The following is a 23,258-nucleotide window of genomic DNA, read 5'->3' as shown; positions in this document are numbered from 1 at the left end:
CCAGAAGAGAAAAATACATGAGAGAAACTCAAATGCTTTATTGATTTTAATCCCAATTTTAGAAGAAGATGTTACCAGGCTATAGTTCTTGAATGTTGTAAAAAATGCAACAGGAGGAGATAGCTAGAACCCCATACCACTTATTATGCATCTGACCACTGTGTTCAGGGCACAGCCACAGGAATAAGTTCTAAAAGTCAATACCATTATAAGCAAATGTCTCAAGCATCTTAGTTTGTCGTCTAAATGTTTTTTACCCTAAGTTAATTGCACAAACATGACCTCAACTTGTATATTTTTTCAAATGCAATTCAATTTAAAAGGATAATGTAATTACAGGTGGCCAAATATGATATAGCATGTATTAATATAATATTTAACTTAAGTGCATTTCAATCAAAAATGAGTTTCAACAGGGCTTCAACTTTTGATTTTTAGCTCTAATTAAATATATGCACACCAAGTAGCTCTTTTGAAAATCAGGTAACTCGAGGGTTTAACTGAATAGTAGTTGAGCTATAAGTAAGATGGCGATCTTGTATCTTCATCCAGCCAAGAAACACAGTGCAGACTGGGACTGGCTAGGGAAACTACTTTTGACAAATGCTTCAACAACCTGATAAAAATGATGGGTCTGTTAAACTTCAGTCAATCCACTGTTTTTAGAGCTCCTGAATTAACCCTCTATATCTCTGGGAATGTGGGGCATTCTTAAGCAAAGAATAAAAGGGTAGGCAACACTAAAATGCTCAAAAGTTTGTTTATATTCTTGACATCTGCCCTTACAAACCAATTCTATTACAACAAAAATTCCTCTAGGACCAAAGAAATCTATGTCCACTTATTTCCAGGGCTTATTCTTCACAATATATCAGGACTATAAAAGTAATATGTAATTTACTAATTAATTTTACTAAGTAATCTTAATTTTACCAAGTAATATTAATTTCTGACATGATTCTTTCAGGATGGGAGAGAAGGAATAAAGCTCAAGTTTCTTTGGAGTTTAATAAAAGAAAGTTACTTATCCTATAAAAGTTGTTATAACCATTTCTTGATTATTTACATATTGCTTATCCATGTAGACAAATTAAATCTATGGTTACTTTTACTCTATCAACCACCATTGGTTTGGTCAATACACAAATATAAGAAATAGCATTCTGGGCCCAGAAAAGAGTAATTTCTCTAAGAAGTGCATTATAGAAATCTTTCTAACTTTATTCCCTAAGGTTAGAGATGTACGTGAAACAGCTTCAGCTTCCCTTCTGAACTCATCATGGAACTTCAACTTAACCCAAAGTTAACTCGTGAATTATTTCATTCAAGAATTCTTTAAAATCAACCAGAAGGCATTTATTAAATACTTGGTATTTCTCTGAGTACTTAAGCCACATTATAAGTCATGATAATGATAGTACAAAAAAAATTCCAGTCAAATATAATTTTGGAACTTTGCCAAAACCAGAAAACTTTCTATAAATGGTGATGGGTCAGGAGATTGCTTTAAGTGTGATTGTTTTAAGAAATAATTATGGTTACCTAGTTACCATTTATTGGGAGCTTAGAATGTGTCAGGCTCTATAATCATTTTTACCATCACCGCCGGGAATCCTCAGAACACCCTTATGGGGTAGAGACTGATTTCCACTTCTCAGGTAAGTCCTATGAATTACCTAAGGTTACACAGCTAATAAGTGACGGGGGACTCAAACCTTGGCCTGTCTCACTTTAAGAACTGTGCTCTTACCCACCACTTCAAAAAATCTAGTACTTTGCTTTGTGAGTCAATCCAACCCTATAAGTAGGGGAAACTCCCCCTCTGCAGATTTAGAAGAACCAGATTAAAGAACATAAGGAATAAAGAATAATTTCTTATTCTAAAGAATAATTTCTTTCTAGTCATTATAGCATAGAATAGAGAGAAATATAAAAGTGATTACCAAAACAGTAGTGAGAAGATTAAAAACCTAATCTATTTAACACAATTTTTGTTTTGAAAGATAGCTTCTGGAAAACTGTAGCTATCTGATGCAGGTCAAATTTTTAAAAAAATTATTTTCTTTAATCTTACCATTTCAAAGAAAGCTCTTAAAAGAACACAGAAAGCAAAAATCTAAACTGAACAACCAGCCAAAAAGTTGGTTACTATGAACTAATCTTTAAACCAACAACACTTGAAGCATAATATCTCATCATTTTTTCCAAGATAGAGCTTATGTGGACTTTATAACTGTATAACAAGCTTACATGTCAAATCTGACTATAAATGCAAACGAAGATTTGTTCTTTGGGATCATGATCTCTAGAGTAGAAGTATAACAAGCAGTAAAATAAACTTGCATTGGAAGATAAGATTATTTTTAAAATACTAGAAACTGATAAAATGAAGCATCTAAAATACTTTGACAAAGGAAGATATTAGAAGGCTTGAAACTGAGAAATTACATGATCATATTTAAAGTTTTAAAAAGATCACACTGACTGCTGTGTGGAGAATGCATTATGGGGGGAAGAGTGGAAGCTTGGAGGCTAGCTGGAAGTCCATGGCAGTAGTCCTCAAGAGAGATGATGGTGGCTGAGACTAGAGCAGTAGTGATAGATGGGATTAGATTTCAGATGTTTGAAGACTGACAAGACTTGATGCTGGAACAAATAAGTCAAGAAAAGAGGAGACAAATCATGGATGACTAGTCAATTACTAGGCAACTGGTGAAGAGTACTGCCAGTTACTAAGATGGGGAACACTCAGGAAGATACAGGTTTGAGGAGTGAAATTAAGAACTGTGTTCGAATCTGTTAAGTTTGAGATACCTATTAAACTTGATAAGGAGATAAGGTGTTGGAATAAGTGTCTGGAGTTGGAGGAACGTCAGAGCTGGAGATAAATATTTGGAAGTCACTAACATGCAGATGGCACTCAAATCCAAAAGACTAGATGAGCTCACCTAGGGAGAGGGAATAGATAAAGAGAAAGGAGCTAGGCTTTCCAACATTCAGAGGACAGTCAAGCAGAGGATAGTCAGGAGAGGAGACTGAAAAAGAATGGGCAAGGAGGCAGGAGGGAAATTAGAAGTGTGTTTCTAACAGGAAGGAGTGGTCAACAGGATGGAATGCTGCTGAGGTCAGGTAAGACAGGAACAGAGAGAGGACCACTGGACTTGACAACAAGGGACCCAGTCAGGTTCAATCTCAGGGGTGTGGTAAAGATAACCCAATGGGAATGGGCTGAGCAGAGAATGGGAGTTGAAAAAGCAGACACTGTTTCTCAGATACATCCTCACACATAATCCTTCTCTCTTTAGGAGTCTCCCTTGAACACAGGCTTTATTGCGTTTATTTTTTCACACATCTGCCTGTTTCTACTAAAGCACAAGCACTTTCTTGATGGCAAGGACCATCCGCGACTTATTCAGCTTTATATTTCCAAAGCATAGTTCTATGCCTGGCACATGTCAGAAGATTAATAAACGTGTGCTAAATGAATATTTGTTAGTTATAATTCTGACTCCTATTTCTTAATCTTTTATTAAAGAAAAAAACAGGGGCTGGCTCCGTGGCCCAATGGTTAACTTCGAGTGCTCCACTTTGGCAGCCCGGGGTTTATCAGTTTGGATGCTGGGTGCAGACCTACACACTTCATCAAGCCATGCTGTGGCAGCATCCCACATAGAATAACTAGAATGACTTACAACTGGGATATACAACTACGTACTGGGACTTTGGGGAGAAAAAAAAACAAAAAAGAAAAAACATCTCAGGACACTCACCTGAGATTTTACTACATGGATATGCTTTCTAGTTCTTTGAGACACAATGGTTTCCAATAATGGAAACCAAAAGCAATGATTATAAGTAAATGTTATTTTAAAATATTCTGACATTTACGTTTCCTGGTAAACATGTTTAGATCCTAAAGTATTTCAATGAATCTTATTAGAAAGTTCAAGCCCGGCTCCACTCTTAAGTAAGCTCACCATTCAGTGGAAAAGTCTTCTAGCCAAGGTTATCTCCATGGACCATGAACCAAGCGCCCATACCTAGTTCATGACAATGTACACATAGAACAAAAGCTTTATGTACTCATGATTGTTTTTTGTTTTGTTTTTCATAACGAAACTGTCAAACAAAAAGAGGAGAATCAAAACACCAAAACAGAAATGGAGGTAATCTGGAAGAAGTGAAAACATTGACCTTTTCGAGGCCTTTAGGAACCACTTAAAAATGATGCTTGAAATGTTAATCCAGGCACATTATAGAATTGCTTAACATTTCAATAATCATTAGAGACAGAAACCACAGAAGGTCTGATCTTCTTGTTAAAATCAAATTTGATTTTCATATTATCTCAGCTCTATGATGGTCTTAAGTCCAATTTATATAGAAAGTTATTGAATAAAGGAAGTCCACAAAAATACAAACAAAATAAAATCCATGCTCAAAACCAAAATTCCTCCACCTAATAATTTCGATTTCCCCCAAAACATCACCAATCCCCCACATTTCCATCCAAACAGAAAACAGTTCATATAGGACATGTAAACAATATAGCATTGTTCCAGTCTAGCCTCAGACCCCCAAATATACTCCTCAAATATAAAACATCTAATCAAACCTAAGTTTCTTGGTCACCATACAAAAGACTGAGTGAATATTCACTAAAATAGTACTCAACATTATCTCCCCACTCCACTCTCCCAACTACTTCTGATTTCCCTTTTTCTACTAAGGGTACCTCTCCTAGTGCTGATGGCTAGAAATCTCGATTCAATCGTTTAAAACCTGTTGCTAAATTTTATAGATTCTATTCACCTCTAATGTCTCCCACAAGCACCCTGATTTAGACCTCAATCATCTCTGGCCTGGACCACATACTTCTTCCCAACTTGTCTACTTCCTTCCAGATTCACCTTATGTTCATCATGTACACCAAGGCCAGAATAATCCTAAAGCATAGCTCAAATCACCTTAGATTTCTACTCAGTTTCTCCTTAGTGTTGACAGAATAAAATCCAACCTGCTCCAATCTGCCTTCCTTCTCTTAAATCCAACTATACTTTTCTCCTGCACTCCAGGTTAAGTGGAACAAGGTCTTCCTTTCAACTCTCAGAGCCTGCCCTAGCTTTTCCACTGCTGTCTTTTCCTTGCTTGTGCCATTCCTTCTGTTAGAGATGTGGTCCCCCATCCAGTCTCTGCCTACTAAAATCTTGCCAAAATCCTTTAAGACCGAAGGATCTTTAGGTTTTTTAGAACAATAATGTATAGGATCCCCAATAAGACAAGAAACTTATGCCATTTTACTACCAATCTAGTTACTAGGAAACTAGTAGCCAAATGTTCTTGTCTGTTGAGTTCAATTCAAGGTGCTAAGTTGATTTAGGAATCTTTAAGGAGAATATATAGCCTAATTAATAAGATTCTCTCTTCTTATATCCTATCTTAAATTGGGAAATGCTAGGTTTGGCCTTTGCTGGCAAAGTATTAGGCCCTTAAACCAGTTTTTTCTAAAGGTTTAACAGGGTTCTCAAGAGCCATAATGCCACAACAGAAATCATAGATAGATAAATAAACTGGAAGAGAGAAAGGGAGGGAGGGAAAGAAAAGAAAGAGCAACTCTTCCTGAAATCTCACGTGAGTTATGCCATGTTTTTCGGCTTCAATTTGGCTATGGAGACACGGCCATTAATTTACTGTATTCTACTCCAGACTTGCTTTTCTAGATATTTAGTAAGTCATGGGAAACGCTGTATGGAGCTGAGGTATACAGGAGAGGCAAACCTGGGGCTATATACATGCTGTTGTCTTTATTCCAAAACTTAGCTCATCTTAAATACAGAAATATCCAAAGCACAATTTAGATGACATCTTCTCAAACACACCAAATACATTTGGCCCAAACTGGCAAATAAGTGGGCTGGACTCTGGTGCCAGGCTCCTAAGCTTCTCTGTGGTCACTGCAAAGTGCTACAAATGACCCAGAAATGGTTCAGCTGAAATTCTCATTTTCCTCCCTCTGCTGGCTTTATCACAAATTACATAATAAGCAGTATGAGCACAGCTTCCATCGTTTTTTACAAGTGCAAATGGAGCAGCTGGATCTGGTGATTGTCCTCAGTAAGCTTTCCTGTAAATCATTCCAAGAATTCTACGCCCCTTTCCTTTTAAATTCTTTTCTTGAACATGTTCCAATCCTTCACATATGTTCTTTCTTTCTCCTCCCAATTCTGGTGCCAAGGTTCCCTGTCTATCTTTTTAGGCAATCTGGCTACTTCTTTTCACTAGGAGGAGCACCCTTCTTTGCACTGAGCATCTGATCATTTGAATAAACTTCAAACACTTACTGCAACATGGGGCACAAACTTGACTTGATAAAAAGCATTTAAGATCAAGTTCAGCCTGAAGATTGGTCTAAGTTAAAAGTTAGTAACATTAACTTATTTATATTAAACCTGGCTACATTTAAAAAGTACAACAAAAGGAATCTGCTAATGCAAACCTCATTGTATTACTTAAACATGTTTGCTAGCAGTGGCAGCTCTGTGCTGGCAGGTCTGGACACTTGAGTGGTACTTTAAGGAGAAAAGGGTCTGTATTTATAAGGCAGATTACTGGACACACACACACACTCAAAATTCTTTGAAGGCAGGCAGAGAAAGAAGAGACAAGAAATAAAGTAAAGTTTGAGACTTTTCTGTGCTTTAAACCACAAAGAATCAAATGTTGAAAAGTTCACCTGGTAGACAGACAGGCAAAGGAGAGGAAATCACCTACCCCATGACCTGTGGGATCAGTGATTTTAAAAGATCAAGGAACACTATAAAAGGAGCTATCATGAAGGACAGTAACTTTGGAGGTTTAAATAAGACTTTATGCTTTGACTGGAAATAATAGTCTCTGATAATACTGAGAGAGACTGAATTCTTCATGTAAAATTAAGTGTAAGCATATTTTTACAAATTTTCAAAACACTATCATTTTCCTAGAAGACAGTAATCAAGGCAGGAAAATTTACTTAAAGCCAATAATTAGAGTTGACAAGAGAATGTGTTACGAGAATCCTTCTTAAAGGAATCTGCTTTCCGGTCTTCAGGCATAGAGAATGAATGACCCCTGACCTCAAAGGCATATATGCAAGACTTTTTATATAAGTGTTGGATAAACTTGATAATATTATTCGAGCCACCACCTTTGAAACTTTGAGTAAACATTTAAAAAAAATAAATTGACAGGCTCAGCAATGACAGAATCTGAAAACAATATTTTGATACGATTTTTGTTAAAGTTGTCCCTTGGTATCCATGGGGGATTGGTTCCAGGACCCCCCAGGATACCAAAATCCTAGGATGCTCAAGTCCCTTATATAAAATGGCATCATATTTGCATATTTAAATCATCTCTAGATTACTTATAATATCTAATACAATGTAAATGATATGTAAATCGTTGTTATACAGTATTGTTTAGGGAATAATGACAAGAAAAAAAGGTCTGTACATGTTCAGTACAGACACAACCGTCGTAGGCCTTTTGATCCACGGAGTCACTGACAGCAAGGGCCGACTACTACAAATGAGTTACTCAGATATCAAAATAAAGCCAGCTACATTACTGAAGAAATTAGGTAAAATATATTTTACAATTTTGGGTTTTAATTTTAAATATAGTTTTAGCATACATTTGGGAGAAATACATAATTACAGTAACATATGCTCCTTTAAAATATGTACAGTTTATACAGACCACCTAATAAAAGACATCAATTTAGAATGACTATAAAGTTGTAATTTGTGATTTTATTTATTTAGTAACTTGTCCCTTCATTCAAAATAATTTATCTACAGTAAAAAAAAAAGTAGCTTTGCAATATGTCCTAGATATCTGAATTAGTATGTCTAAATTTATTCTGCAAACTATGAAAATAACTTTCCAGTTAACACTTTTTTATACTAATCCATTTGAAATTGAGCAGAAAACAACTTTTAGGAGATATTTACTCCAACCACAGCTCCCATTCCTAGACTCACAATGTCTCTCTTCCCCATCCCAGTCCCTGTTTAGAAAGGTTCCCAAGTTAGCATTCTTCATTTCTTCTCTAAAAATAGAAAACTTGAATTGCCTGTCATCTGAAACAGTGAGGAACTGTTTCCAATTAAAGATTCTGTTTCCATGAACCCTAATAATTTTGTATACTTGCTCAATTATATCTAAAGAACTGCATTCTGCCTAAACCAAACTTTCCTAAAATTCCTAAATTTACCTCCCTAAAGCCTTACGTCAAGTGGATTAATTTAGATGAGTAAATACAACAGACAAAATAACCTGGATAATAGCTCTCTGATGCTTAATTTGGAGAATTAACCTGTTGAAACTTCTGGCTTAGAAAGTCATTAGGAGATGAGGAATAACAGTCATAACCTTGCACAGGCCAAAGCCACTCGGAGGCCACTTGTTAAGCATCAAGCACCTTCCTATCCAAGCACAGGAATGGCAAGGCAGTTTTATGTGAGAAATTAAAGGCATTTTCTTTCCAGAGAGAATAGGCGTGATCATCAGAAACTTCTTCCCAATTAGTCAACACATGCCAACATATTTCCAAAGAGCAGCTACAATTTAAAGCCACAAGCCCTACTTCTGATAAGAGTGGAAGGTGTAAAAGACCAAACAAGTATCCTTCTACTAGAGGATAAAAGCTCAGCCAGATGCCTACTGCTGGCAGCTGTTACTGTGCTGATGGGGGAGCCCTGGTCCGGCCTGAGCCAGGAGGAGGGGCACTGAGGACACATTCATTCGTGGGAGGCTTAACTGAACATGCGAGAGGATCCTGTAGTAAGTACCAACAGTGTGTACGATCACCCTAAGGATCCCTCATTTCTTTTTCTTCAGTCTCTTCCCACTTTTCACCCATCTTGGAGTAACAGTTTTACCCCAATTCCTGCTTTTCCAAGCCCCTTTAAAAAGTGTTTCCGTGGCTGAAGTGACAGTGATGCCTGGGGGCAGGAGATGGTTGAGTCAGAAACAAGGCAGTGTCAGCTTATTTCTTCCTCCTCTCCCTGTACGGCACTGCTTCTACTACCAGCTTTTCAATAGAAAAGGAATCCTAGGATTAACTCAGTTTACCTGGCTCCACACTCAGAAAGGTGGAGGGACTTGGAAAAGTCGTCTTTCCTTTCCCTTCTCTGTCTCTGTATATACTGACCAGACCCATTAATTGGCATGCACAGAGATGGAAAAAGATAGTAATGATATTAATAGGTAACAGAAGTAGTTAGGAGCAAAGAAAGGCATTGAGTTCGGTACCTTCGACTATGAAATAAAATAAAATAAAATAAAAAATCAAGAACTAAGAGGTGAGTTAGGAGAGAAAGAATTTTTGATTTCCTGTCTCCTGGAAGACATGGGTATATAAATGTGGGAGCTTTTGGAGTCAAAGCAGTCCAACCTTAATCCCAAGCATGTAAACACTAAAGTGTAGGTGGCAGAGATGAAGGTAGGAAAACAAACAGCACTCCCTTCCTGGGCCCCAGCCGTCATGCAGATCAGTGAGCCCAGGGAGCCTCTCTGTCACCTAACTCTCCCTGGGTACTATCCCTTCCTTGTGTGGGCCTCCTCACCCACCTCTTCCCTGCCAAGTGTACAGCGTCTGTCAATCTGGCTATAATCAACTACGGTTTGCCTGTTGTTCCCCCAAGGTGGCTGGCTGACCTACTGTCCCCAGAGATGCCTCTTCCCATCCTCTGTGTGTCAGCCTTTCTCTGCTCCCTGGGTCTGTTTCCCAGAAAGTTGGCCTCCTCTGCTGGCTTCTTCCTCTCTGGCCTCTGTGTTTTTTCCTCTTTACATTCCCTGACCTACCTTCTTCCCACTGTCATTCCTTCCCACAACCTCCCCTTGGAACAGGCAGGCTTATCTCTCCATCTTGCAGCGCTGAGTTCCTCTCCAGTGCCCTCTGCCTGCCTATCTGGCTTCCCCCATATGGGCCTCCCACTCCATGCTGGCGCTGCTCTCTTCCCCGCAGGTGCACCTGTCTGGGAGTATTTACTGATACACACACTTTTCTATTTCTTATATCTCCTTCCATTCCTATTGCTGGGTGTACACTGACCTCCCAGCATACATGAGACTCTTTTTCCCTGGGATTTCATGGTATGCAGGAAGGTGTCTTTCTCCCTGTGTATGCAGTCCTCCCTCTCCTCCCAAATCTGAGTGTTTCTTACCATATGCTTCTCTGGTGGGTAACATATGTGTCCTGGAGTGTACATCCATGTGTCCACTCAATTCTGTGAGTGGCCCCCTGTGAGCATGCTCACCTCCATGAGAGCCTGCTGTTTACATGTACATTATCATGTGAGTTCATGTACTTCCCAAGCTGTGCCTCCTCCTGTGTGCACACATATGCAGGGGGTTTCTCTGAACTGAGTCTCCCTTGGGGCATGTCTCCCTTGCCCCAGGTTCACACGCCCTTAGTGAACCAGGGTTCACACCTCTCCTGTGGCTCTGCCTCCAACTCTGTCTCTTCCTTTTATGCATTTAAAGTGCCTGGCACTAGTGGGAGCTCAACAGATGTTAATTCTTTTCTCCACTTTTATCTGAATAACTATGTGAGTCTGTATCTGGGTATCCCTCTGGCCCTCTGTGTCTGTTTTATGAGATCAGTTAATTGGAGCATGTTTCCTCGGTATGGACTGGGCGATTTGTCAGGATGCCCCATGGGTTCTATCTCCCTCCGACCCTCTCTCCTTTCAGCGTAAATGTTACCCGTCCTCATATGGTATATATCCCTCTCCTTCTGCAATGTGTCCACTCCTGTCTTCCTCATCCACACACCGCACTGCATGTCCATAAACGGCTTCCTCATGCACCCGGGTTGCGGCGTCTCCTCTGTGCGCCTCTCTCTCCTTTTTTCAACGTGAAAATGCGTTCCTGCGTTTGTACTCCAATTGTGGTGCATGTGAGTCCGTACGACCCTTCGCTGCACTCGAGCTGTGTCCCCCTAGGTCTCTCGCCGGAAGGCGGTGCGGGGCAAGCAACGGGAGTCTCTGGCCGGGACGCAGTGTGTTCTCCCCCTTACTCCACGTCTCCCTATGTCTCCCTATCCGTAAGTTCGCCCGAGACGCGGCGCGTCTTTCGGGTACGAGGAGCCTCTGTGAATCTCTCTCCTCCGTAACCAATGTCTTGTTGCCGGTGAGCGCTGGGTGTGTGTGGCTCCTCGGTACGCGGTGCTGCTGCGTCTCTGGGAACACGAAGCGCCTGTGTCCCAGAGTCCCTGGGATTGCAAGGTGTGTCCTCTTCCCCCCTCGTACACGGAGCGCCTGTGTCCCAGCTTTTGCGAGTACACGGTGTGCCTGCCCCATATGCGGAGTGCCTGTGTCCCCAAGTCCCTGCGAGTATAAGGTGTGCCCCACTTCCAGACGCGGAGCGCTGGTGTCCCTGTCTTTACGGGTCCACGGTGACTATATATTACCCCCCCCAACACAGAAGGCTTGTATCCGCAGGTCCTCCCGGGTGCGTTACCCTGTCGCCGCGCGCGCCCCCCGCCCCCGCCGTGGAGAGCGTGGTCATCTCACTTGTCGCCCGTGTGCCTCTCCCTCACTGGCACAGAAAAAGCCAGGAAACCCGCGGGCGCCGTCGGAAAGCCCCGCAGCGGCAGCGCAGCCGAGCCAGGGCTGCGGCTGCCTCGGCCCCACCGCCAGGGGCCGCCCGCCCGCCCGCCTCCCAACGTCCGGGCGCCCGGCCGGCTCGGGACCGCGGCGTCAGCGACCCTGCCCGGCCCTGCCCAGCTCGGAGCCGCGGGCGCTGACGGCAGCGGCAGCGAGCCACGGCTCCACCGGCCCCCTGCCGGGTGCCCGGGACCCAGGGAGGCGCGGCCGGGCGGCGAGGGGAACCCTCTTCCTCCCCGAGCCCGGCTGGTCGGCCCCCTCACCTTGTGGCTCTGGTAGGTCTCGAGCGCTCGGATAGCCGTCTCGGTGAGCTTCACATGCAGTACGGTGATGTTGTCCTGCCCCAGCCGTCCGCACGACAGCCCATAGCGCTGCTCCTCCCGCAGGCCCGCCGCCCCCCCTGCCGCCATCTTAAACTCCCCGGGGTGCCGCCGCCGACGCCGCTCCGGCTCTAGCCTCCACTGCGGCCGCGGCTGCTCGGGCTTCTGCAGCCGCCGCCACAGCTACGGCCATCCCGCTGCTGACGTACTGTCATATACTGCGCGCAGCCAGACCTCGGGCTGCCACCGCCGCCACCCGCCCCACCCTCCGGCCCCGCGCCCCGCCCCGGGCTCTTCTCATTGGCCCCGTTCCCTCCCAGCACCGCCCTCATTGGCCGCCTTTCACTCTCACGGAGGCGGGGCCCAAAGTCGCTGGAGTTTTGCTCCCGGGACGGGACGTCCGAGAGGTGAGAGGCTGACGTCGAGGTGACGCGCCAACTTAATCGCATCTGACGTCACGTCTGGTCGTCTTGGATCGCTGGCTGCGATTGGCCAGGCTTGCCTGGGGGATCCCCTGCTAATTGGGTGTCCAGGTTGCCTGTTCTGACTACCTGGAGTCTGAGCCCCGGCGCTGTGGGGGGTAGTAGTGGAGAGTCGGGAGAGTAGGGGAGAGCCTCTTCCTACGCTGGTGGTCCTCAGAGAGGAGGACCCCCGCCTCACATGTGTGGCCAAGTAAGGACTTCATCCCCCGACGGCTGCAGAAGCTTGTGGAGCTGAGTGTGTGCGTGTGAGGGAAGACGCAGTAGGTGGAGTCACTGGAGAGCTTCTCCTCAAAACTCAGTTTAGCGCTGTTGTGGAGCAGATGGAATGGAGGAGGACCTTTTTCTTCGTCCTTTCGCCTTAAACTTGACATTAGAGAGTCGACCCTGGGCTTTCGGAGTTGTACTGGATTGTGTGGAGCATCTTAAGTTCCACACCAAGCCTAAGGCTGAAACGCCTTTGGTGGGCGTAGTATTATAGAGAATTGAACTTCAAGGTCTTGCCCACGCCATGCCCGCTTGTGATCCCAGAGGAACATATTCCGTTCCACGGGGGTTCGCCAGAGGGGCAGGGTTGTGCCTTTGTATAGGACGTGGAGAGGCACTCTTGGTTGGCGTGGTATCTCCTTTCAAAGGACCGTAGAAGAGTAGAACTGGCCTTGACCTAAATTAAAAGAGACATCGCCACTCTCGTTCTCCGGCTCTGTTTGAGGTCTGTCCATTTTATTTCACAGGGATGTGGGAAAAACCTAGCAAGGGTTTAAGCTACTGAGCGGCGGAGATGCCGGTGTGCGGAGGCCGGGCATGCTTTCCGTTCCTCGCGATGCTCCGTGTGTAGGCGTGGCTAGAGGAGGGCGCCTAATCAAAAGCCCTCTTCAGGCTGTGTGTGCATAGATTGACAGATGGGCTTCGCGTCAGAGAGGAGGAATTAACTGGGCGATGAGAAACGTCAGATAAAAACAAACCATTGAAAGGCTTGGAGCTGCTGAAAGGCTGTTTAAAAATATTACTTTTTTCTGTTTTTTGAAGTTTGAGACCCTTGCTGTTCCCCTCAGGTTGGAAAACCTTGTGGTGTTTTACAGGGATTCCCCGGAAAAAATTATAGGCATTTAGTCAGTATTCCGCATCCTTTTTCATTGGATGGGGCTATGATTTTCCAGAAAGGTCCAGGTGGGAGTTTTTCATGATTCATCGTCCCTGCGCTTGCATAAATCCCTTCCCCAGCCTAGAGGTACACTACCTCTTGATTCAGACCCTCAAGCCTTTTATGGGTGTAATGTGAGTTACAGAACTAATTCTCCTTCCATAGAGTATGGGCGAAGTGAAAACACCCGTATTAAGTGTTGTTCCATCGCAGGAGAGCGTTTTTAAAATTGACTTAATTTCAATCCACTAGAATTGGCTAGCTGTTAAAACATGATTAACACTTGTTAATTTAGTTTCGAGTGTTAATTATCTTAAAGTCATTGACTAGAGAAACTAAGGCAATCACAAAAAAATTAAAAAAATAATTTTGTACTTGAATTATTCTTTTCTTGTGTTTGCTTTGCTTTGATGGGGAAGAACTGACCACGTATCTAAAGGCTTAATTATTCGGGAGGTGTGTGTGTGGGGAAGTTTGACCAAAACAAGTAAAACCTGTATCCCACTGCTTTTCCGGTGAAGGTGGGTAAATCCCCGCCCACATGGCATCTTAATTTGGCCTCTTGTTACTCAGAACTTCTGATGACATCCAAGGGGTGGGGGAGTAGCAAGGGTGGTTTTCACTGTAGTTTTCAAATGTCTGACCTCCGGCCCTTTACTAGTAATTGATTTTCTTTTTTTAATTGTGGTAGGAAAATTTTTCTCATGCCCTATTTTCATGGGTAAAATAATCTTTCAGTGGATAATATATTATTGTAGTGAGTTATTGTTTGTGTCTTTCCCCTTTTGAGCTTTTTGGCTATGGAAGGAAGCAGTGACCATGTACAAAATAATATGGTAATCTAATAGTGGGTCTCTTCATTGCATAGTACACATTATGCCTGCCTGAATCAGATGAGCAAGTTGTGATGCTGATAAGTGTAATTCATTTTGAAGAGGCTGATGAAAGCTGCTCTTTGGGAAGTTTGCCATTTTATAGATATTTTCTGTATCATTATTCGGTTTAAATAATTAACAAGTAATTATTGAATGCGAATTAAGTGTAAAGTGTTGTGGGGGATTTAAAAATTAAACGGTATAATCTCTTATTTAAAGGAATTTTCTGTTTAAATATGGCCAATGAACCAACACTCAAAGCAGAGCAATTAGAGAATTAAATGCTAATTTGGGGGGTGGTAGTGATAAGCTCAAAAATTCAGAGAAAGGAGAAGTCTAGAGAGGTTTTGTGGAGGTGGTGGAACTTGAATATCTCTTGAGGGCTGAGTAGATTCTAGATAAGTGGGGGTGGTATAGATGGGGAGAGGCCAACTAAAAATTATCTCAGTGATCATTCTAGCTGAACCCATTCATTTTATGAATGAGGAAACTGAAACACCGTTAATTTAAAAGCAACCTGCCTAGCCTATTACAACCAGGAGAGATAGGGTCTGAATCAGCTCTTTTAAGTGTCTATCTAGACACTATATACACTGAGTAGCTATTGTTTGGATTTAATAACTGAGAAGAAATCTGTTTTATATGACAGTTCAGTGCAAGGAAAATGTGAAAAGGAAGTAACCTGATGCAGAGCCCGCTCTATTTCTGATGCCTTGTGTACAGTGCAGGCAGAGGACGTGTGAACGTCAAGGCCTTCACTGGCCTTCAAATGCCGGGCCACCCCTCAATCCTGCTTGCCATATATTTAATGACCATTTCTCACTTCTCCTTTGGAGCTGAGCTCACCAATTCAGATGACTTCAGGGACCATTGGGTACTCAAAATGAGTGAAGCAGGCCAAATACAATGCCACATGGACTGAAGGTGCTGGACTGTGGTGAACTTGGGGTATTTAAAGGGCTCAGTGGTTTCCTGGTCCAGCTGACTGTTGCCAGGTGAACATGCTGGGGCCCAGTGTTGTCCAGTCTTCTAATTTTTCAAGAAAAACTGGAAATCGCAGATTTTTACATAGGCTTTCTGACTTTGATTGGTTGGCACCTAACTAAGATTTTCAGTAAACATTTTGTGGACATTAAATAAGTCTTTGGGCCTGAGTTAACCCACAGCTTTCTAGTTTTCAACCTCTGTTTTAGTGATTTCCAGTGCAGAAAGCCATTATCTTATACCTGTCTTACTAGTTTTGTGATTTATTTCTTAAAGCCACCTGTAAAAAAGTTCCTACTAATGTCTTAATACAAGACAACGTCTTCTGTTATGAAGAGAACACAGAAACTTACAGAGTTATAGCAGAGAAACTCTCTGGAAGAAGAATTTCCAAGGGGAATTCTTTCCTCTTGGAATTCCCTCTCCTTAAAGCCTCCTGCCCCTATGGTGTTTGACCCCGCATCATTACACAGGTCTCCTTTCAAGACTTTGCCCAGTCCTGTGCAAAAATCTCCTCCTTTCCTCAGAGACAACTGAAGTAGGAGCTTGGTGATTTTGAGAGAACGTCACTAAATATTTTTAGAGAATAAAAGTGAAATACTTACAGGAAGGACATAAGTATTTGTTGCCTAAACACGGATTTTAAGCTGAACAATTATTGTATCATGTGTGATTATTTTTTATTCCATTTAAGTGTAAGAAATGTCACATTGCGTTATTTTTTGTCATCATTATTGACAAATCAGGCTCTGAGTTCCCCATCTCACTGTGCGGTAGTACAATAAATCCACAGGTCTGGGAAAGGTCCCAGAATGTATGGGGAGGGCTCTCTGGTCTGTTTCCATCACTGCTGGTATCCAATAGAAGCTCAAGAATTTCCCTTTAGGAAGGGTTTGGGATTGGGTGCAGTCTGGGTGGAAGGAACCTAGGTGATCTGAATTGAAACTGGGTTCATGTAGAAAACATACTAATTTTATTTAGATTGTATATTTATTTGGCAATGGGTTTGGGAGTGGCACTGATGGGAATTGTGAGAAGAGAGGCTGAAACTCTTCCTAGCTACTACTTGGCACCAAAACATTTATGATGATGGTCTACCTCATTTCCTGAGAGGTATAGCTCCTCTGGGAACTTTGCTGAGACTGGCAGCATTGGGGTATCAAGTCCAACCTTCCTCTCCAGATGTGCACTTTTCTGGGGAGCTGAAAGGACAGTGGACTTGGGCTGTGCCTGTCCTGGGATTGGCAGCCTCTGCCCCTTCCCAATCTTGTGGAAAGTTAGCCCAGCTCTAGACTTTCACCTCTGTGTTTTCTTAGTCTCCAAAGTTCTTTCCTCCTCCTAGGACAGTCTGATTCTTTTAAAAATTGTGATCTGGGAGTAAGGAAAGTGCTCCCCACCTCCCTGATATCCTTTTCTCCAGTTCCAATCCTTTCTTAATTTTTGGTGGGGCTGAGTAGAAGGCTAGGTGAGCAGGACTCTCTCTCATTCATTCAGATATATGGAAAACACAACTCTAGCTTCCTAAGACTCAGATACTCAATCTTCACTAGCATTTTTCTGGCCTTCTTTCCTTCTCTGTTCCTTGTGTTTCTCCAGTTGAAAATTTGTCTCTAGGAAGTTGTGTGTCCTTTGTAAGCAAAAAGACTCAGGTTCAATTCTCCTGCACACCAAGAAAACTCCCTTCTGTACTGATTGAGAAAAATGTTCTATCCATGGAATTGCATGATATAGTGGCCAAAGTGTCTCTTTCTCTCACATGATAATTGTTTCTATGGTTTTTCAGCATAGTGCAAAGTGCCTGAAAGCTGTCAGATAAGCACTGAGAATGAGAAGGTAGTAAAGAGTGACCTCACAACTCTTACTGTTTCTGTGCTGTTTTGTATTGAAAAGGAGCATGTGTATTTCTGAATAAACTGAGAAGGTAGGAAGACTAGAGGGGGCAAAATGCCTGTTCAACTTTTCAGTTTCAAACATGCTAATAGTGGGCAAAATACCGTCAACATCAAGAACAATATTGATAATTAATAATAGCTTATTCTTAGGTGGGCCCTGGTGGCCTAGTGGTTAAGTTCAGCACACTCCACTTTGGTGGCCTGGGTTCAGTTCCTGGGTGTGGCAACAGATGTTAGCTCAGGGAGACTCTTCCTCAGCAAAAATAAATAAATAATAATAATAGCTTACTCTTGATGGGGCTTTGCAGTTTAAAAGCAATTGTTACATTGTCTTTTTGAATTTTCTCTCTACCCTGTGAGGTAGCCGTTGTTTTATATTCATTTTACCTTTGAGGTAACTGAGGCTTAGAGAGGCTGTGTTTCACCCAGTCAGTAAGTGACAGAGCCTGGTCAGAACCTAAGATTTCCTTTTCCAAATCTAACACTTCTGTCTGTGAACGTGACTCTAAAGTTTGAGGAATTATACTGAATATGTCAAGTTGTCTCAGTAAAATTAATAAAGAGGAACTGGTTGATTCTACCTTTTTGGGCAGCTTGGGAGTTGGTTTTGTTGTTGGTATTGAAAGCAAGGCTTAAGTCATTTGAATCACTCCCTCTATGCAAACAGCAAATATCCTATTAAATAGTAAGAAGGCAAATAAAATGATCTATTCAGCTTTGGTTTATTATAGCTAGCGTATTGACTTTAGTGAGATTTATGAAAGCTAATTCTCTTTTTATGTGTGGCATAGATAATTTGTGATATGTTAGAACTCTTGGTATAACAAGCACAGTGCATAGGTGCCCATTTGAAAATGTTCGTGTTATAATTTTAAATTATAAGGATTTACAGTTTACATCTTTGCTATTATTGTGTCTTGTTCATATCTATGATTTATTTGATAATGAATCATTGGTCAAAAGCACAATCTCCAGTGGTATCACTTGTTCCCATGGGAAAATAGCACTTACTTTATAATGTGGTTTCCAGAACATATTATGGCAAAAAGTAGAGAATAAATACATCACACATGTGAACACAGAAGACTTTTCTGTTTCTACTCAGAGAATTAGAATTGCAGTCTTCCTGATCCCATTTTGTTTTCAATCAGCCTTTTATTCAAGCATCGTATTTATCTTCTTTGAGCTTTTGATGTGTTATGGTGTACTATTTGGGAGCTTTTGCTGTTGCTTTGGATTTTGGAAATTTAAAAGCCAACATGACCCTTATAGGTTAAAATATTTACACAATTAGAAACATGGCAGTATAGCCTAATAAGGGATGTAAGATATGAGGATAAGAGATATTAGATGAGAAATGCCATACAGGCGCTAATTCATTGATTTAGGAGTTCTGGATTGCTAGAACATATTCAGCTCAGAGCATTGGGGAAAACTTCGTAGAAGAGTTAGCATTGGAATATCAAAGGTTTGTAGCTGTGATAATGGGAGTCTTGAAACATTCTAAGTGTAGGAATCTTATAAGCAGTGGTTTGTTATCGTGAGGTGTTTTGAGGGAAAGATAATGATCTGGCTTACCTGGCATAGGGGGCACGTGAAGGTGGTTATGACAGATGGGGCCAGAAAGATGGGTTGGAGACAGATTGTGAAGAGAGCTTTCAGTATTGGTTAAGGACTATGGAGTTTTATCTGTGAACAGTGGGGAACTTTTGGAGTCTTCTGACCAGAAAGTAGCATAATCTCACCCATATGTTAGGACTGTCCAGGTGATAGCAGTATGAGCAATGGATTGGCATGGAGGGATACTGGAAAAAGGAAGCTGAATTAGGAGGCAAAACGTAATAAGGCCTGTGCGAGGGTCTTCATAATGGGAATGAAGAAGAGGAGGAGGATGTGAAAGGCTCTGTGAAGGTAGACTTGACTAATTTTGGCAGCTTTATTTGGGTACGAGAGGTGAGTGAGCATGAGGAACCGAAAATAACTACTAGCTTCAAGTTTGGTTTATTAGAAGATAGTATTGATATGAAAAGAAATAAGGAAATCAGGAGTAGGAGCTGGTTTAGGTTAGAGGTAGTGGTAGAATATATGAATGAAAATGTTTGGCAGTCTTTTGGAAATGTGAGTCTTGGGCCTCAGAGTCCATCCCATTGAGATAATAGTAGTTGTGGAACTGGACAGGTTTTCTGAGGGAGGTTATGAGGAAAGAGGAAGAGAAGAGAAAGAACTGGGAGGTGTTCCCAATCCATGCCCTCCGTAAAGGCTGTACACCTCCTTCCCATTTAGAATCACGGCTATGGTGGGCCACACTACTCACAGGGGGTATCTGTGTTTGTGTGTCCCTGTATATATTTCCAAGATTTTCCCAAAAGTGACATCATGCTCAGTCACTTGCATTCAGTTGTGTGTTTTGGAGTGGGAGAAGAGGGGAGTGGAATTAACGCTGCTCCTTAGGCATTGCACTTATTCAGTGCACACCCACGGAGAGGTGTTGACTTGCATACCTCATCCATTGGGTGTGTTATGACAGAAAGTAGGTATTGTAGGCAGTAATGGGGTGCCTGAAGACACCTTATTCTGAATTGTGCGAGGAACAAGAGATTATTGAGAAGAGAGAAAGCAGGGAGACCAATGATCAGAGGAGGCTCTGTATCATTTAGAAGTTCGAAAGAGGGTACTATCAGTGGAAATAATGAACGGTGTGGAGCTGTTCTTCAATAACTGGTTATGTGCAAAAAGCATTTAAGAGTAAGAGATCATTGCTACTGGTAGTAGTCACATACTTACTGAGTAAAGTTTGCTGGGTGTACATTGAATATTGTCTATCCTAAATGCATCGAAAGTTCAGTTCAATGATAGGGAATATTAACAACTGGAAAAGGAAAAGAATACATTTGTCTCCAAGGGCTGTTATTGTTACTCAGAGCAGTAATGCTGCCTTCAAATTGTTATAGCAAATTAATTTTAACAATGACTAATCAACAGATATGTGTTTGGTAATCTGTAATTTGATTTTGGAAGCAGGGCCATTAACTGAGAATAAGGAGAACTGCTTGTCTGTTTCTGATTCGGTCCCTCTAATCCTTGACTTGAATAAATCACTTCTCTTACGTGTAAAACGATTTGAGGCGATTTAAATACTCTAGTTATTTGAATTGTGATATTTCTCTTCAATATTTTTCAACTGAGCCAACATAAAAAATATAAAAAGTATAAAGTATGATTTGATTTACCTGCAAAAAAGTATTAGTCTCATATTGCTGTATAAATGTATCAAATCAAAATGTTGTACACCTTAAACTTACACAATGTTATATGTCAATTATGTCTCAATTAAAAGAAAAGAGTATTATCCTCTAACAGGGATATTTATAGTCATTGAAAACAACAGTTCAGAATGTTAATGATCTATTGTGACTCTGACCCCTGGTGAAAAAATGGTCCTGGAGTCAGCAGATTGTATTAAACTTCAATAGTATAGAAAGCCAAGCAGCATGATTTAGCTTTGTCCAATGTTGACAAATCTTGTATTTTGCATGGAGGAATAGCTCTGTCCTATGTAGATTTTGGTTTGGTCAGTGTCTTTGCTTCAATTTTAGTTTCCTGAATCTTTACGGAAAAATGTTTCTATCTTGTGGTTTTAAAATTAACCTGTTTTTTACATACTCGTTCTAAGCATATAGGTTTGAATAGATTGATTGAATGTTATTTTTGAATATTTTCCAAAACGGAACTATGGCGTTGGAAATTTACTTTAAATATAGAGAATTCAAAAGCATTTTTTGGTTTGCAATGACAATTATTCCAGAAAGTGTACTGTAAAATTAAGTATTAGCTCAGAATAAACTATTTAAAATTTATTTTTAGTTTGCATACAGTAAAATTTACTCTTTTTGTTTTATACATTTGACACACAGAACAGTTTTATCGACCCCCAGAAACTCCCTTGTGCTGTTCCTTTGTAGTCAGACTGTCTGCCTCCGACTCTTAACCCCTAGCAACCACTGATCTGTTCTCCATCCCTATAGTTCTGCTTTTCCAGAATGCCATATAAATGGAATTATACAGCATGTAACCTTTTCAGGCTGGTTTCTTCCACTTAGCATGATGCATTTGAGATTCATCCATGTTGTTGCATGTATCTGTAGTTTGTTCCTTTTTATTGTTGAATAGTATTTCATTGTGTGGATGCTCCACAGTTTCTTTAGTCACCAGTTAAAGGACATTTGCATTATATCCAATTTTTGGTGACTCTGAATAAAGCTGCTATAAACATTCACACATGGTTTTTATGTGAACATAAGTCTTCATCTCTATTGGGCAAATACCTAAGAGTAGGATTAACTGCATATAGTAAGTGTATATTTAATTTTATAATTAACTGCCAAACTCTTTACAAAGTGGCTGTACCATTTTTCATTTGAGAGTTCATTTTCTCATTGTGCTTTTAATTTGAATTTCCCTAATGACCAGTGATATAGAGTATCTTTTCATGTGCTTGTTTGCCATCCTTGTATCTTCGTTTTTTAAGTGTCTTTTCAGATCTTTTGTTCATTTTTAAAATTGGGTTGTTTGTTTTGATATTGTTGAGGTTTGAAAATTCTTTATATAATCTGGATACAAATTTTTTGTCAGATATGTGATTTGTAAATATTTTCCCCCAGTCTGTAGCTTGTTTTGTAATTCTCTTAATGTGTCTTTTGCAGAGCAAACTGTGTCATTTTATAGAGCAAAAAAAGTTTTTAATTTTGATGAAGTCCAATTTATCCATTTTTTGTGGACAGTGCTTTTGGTGTTATGTCTAAGGACTCTCTGCTTAGCTCAAAGTCACAAAACTTTTCCTGTATGTTTTCGCCAAATCTTTTATAGTTTTATATTTACATTTAAGTCTGTTGTTTATTTTGAGTTAATCTCCATATAAAGTGTGAGGTATGTGACTAGGTTCATTTTTTTGCTTATAGATTTGCACCATTTGTTAAAAAGACAGTCTTTTCTCCATTGACTTGCCTTTGCACCTACGTCAAAAATCAATTGACCATAATATTTATGTGGATCTATTTCTGGACTCTCTATTCTTTATTGACCCATGTGTCTATCCTTTTGCCAATACCACACATTGACATGATTATTGTAGCTTTATAGTAAAATTAAATTTAAACATCTCTGCTAGAAAGAAACAAGTTTTCTGTAGGACTCTAGTCAATTTCCTTTTCAATCTTCTTATCCAAGCAAAATGAATTATTTCTCAACAATTTTAATGTCTTCCATCTTCATTCAGTTTATATATTGATTATAAACATGGGCTATAGCCATACTTCTTATGTGTCTTCCCTGGATAGAAAAAGACCCCTGTGGACTGTAGCATTTAAGTAGAGCTTTCTCTGCATCACAGTCAAAATGCAAAAATTTGCAAAAGAATACTAAGCCACTATCTGCTGAAGTTCCCTTGATGGTCTTCCCCTCCTCTTACAGGCCCCCCCACCACCCAGCCCGAGCTGCTTGGGTTGTGGTGACACCCTACCACCCATTGACAACCAGCTTCCTGTCTGGTGGAGTGGTGGTTGGTGAAAAGCAGCTGTTATAATTCATCCCATTTAAGATTTCTGCCTTTTGAGAAGTGAGGCTAATAGAGCCAGGCTGAATGGTGTCTGATTGGGAGAATTTTATTTCTGAAAGACGTTTGATTTCTAGTGCCTCAGCAATAGAACTTTTTATTCTTTAACAGGTACATTCTGATTTCCAGTTTCTGTGTGAGCTCAGTTAGATAGATAAATGTTGTTTTCATCAAGTGTTTGTATTGGCTGTTATTTCTTCCTGAAAAAAACAAACAAGCATGGAAATTTCTGTAAAAAAGGTTGTGTTACCAATTCTTTAATAGTTTTACAAGCTTTCAGGCTTCTGATATTCGCCAAA

General features: G+C 41.0%; 1 protein-coding gene and 1 long non-coding RNA gene across 2 annotated transcripts in view; one reads left to right on the top strand and one right to left on the bottom strand.

The window, feature by feature from the left end:
* Positions 1 to 12,069, bottom strand: part of ELL2 (elongation factor for RNA polymerase II 2) — a 73,576-nt gene extending 61,507 nt beyond the window's left edge. The window contains exon 1 of the mRNA XM_070517744.1: positions 11,918 to 12,069. Coding sequence (XP_070373845.1) covers positions 11,918 to 12,064 — 147 coding nt within the window. The 5' untranslated portion in view covers positions 12,065 to 12,069. The remainder of the gene's footprint in view (positions 1 to 11,917) is intronic.
* Positions 12,070 to 12,556: 487 nt separating this feature from the next.
* The window catches only part of LOC123289800 (uncharacterized), an 84,205-nt gene continuing 73,503 nt past the window's right edge, over positions 12,557 to 23,258 (top strand). Inside the window, exon 1 of the long non-coding RNA XR_006533991.2 lies at positions 12,557 to 13,165. This is a non-coding gene — a long non-coding RNA (uncharacterized lncRNA). The remainder of the gene's footprint in view (positions 13,166 to 23,258) is intronic.

Source organism: Equus asinus, chromosome 9 (genome assembly GCF_041296235.1).
Source record: "Equus asinus isolate D_3611 breed Donkey chromosome 9, EquAss-T2T_v2, whole genome shotgun sequence".
Taxonomy (NCBI): Eukaryota; Metazoa; Chordata; class Mammalia; order Perissodactyla; family Equidae; genus Equus; species Equus asinus.
Note: the sequence above shows the minus strand (reverse complement) of the source record. Positions and strands in the feature narration are given on the sequence as shown.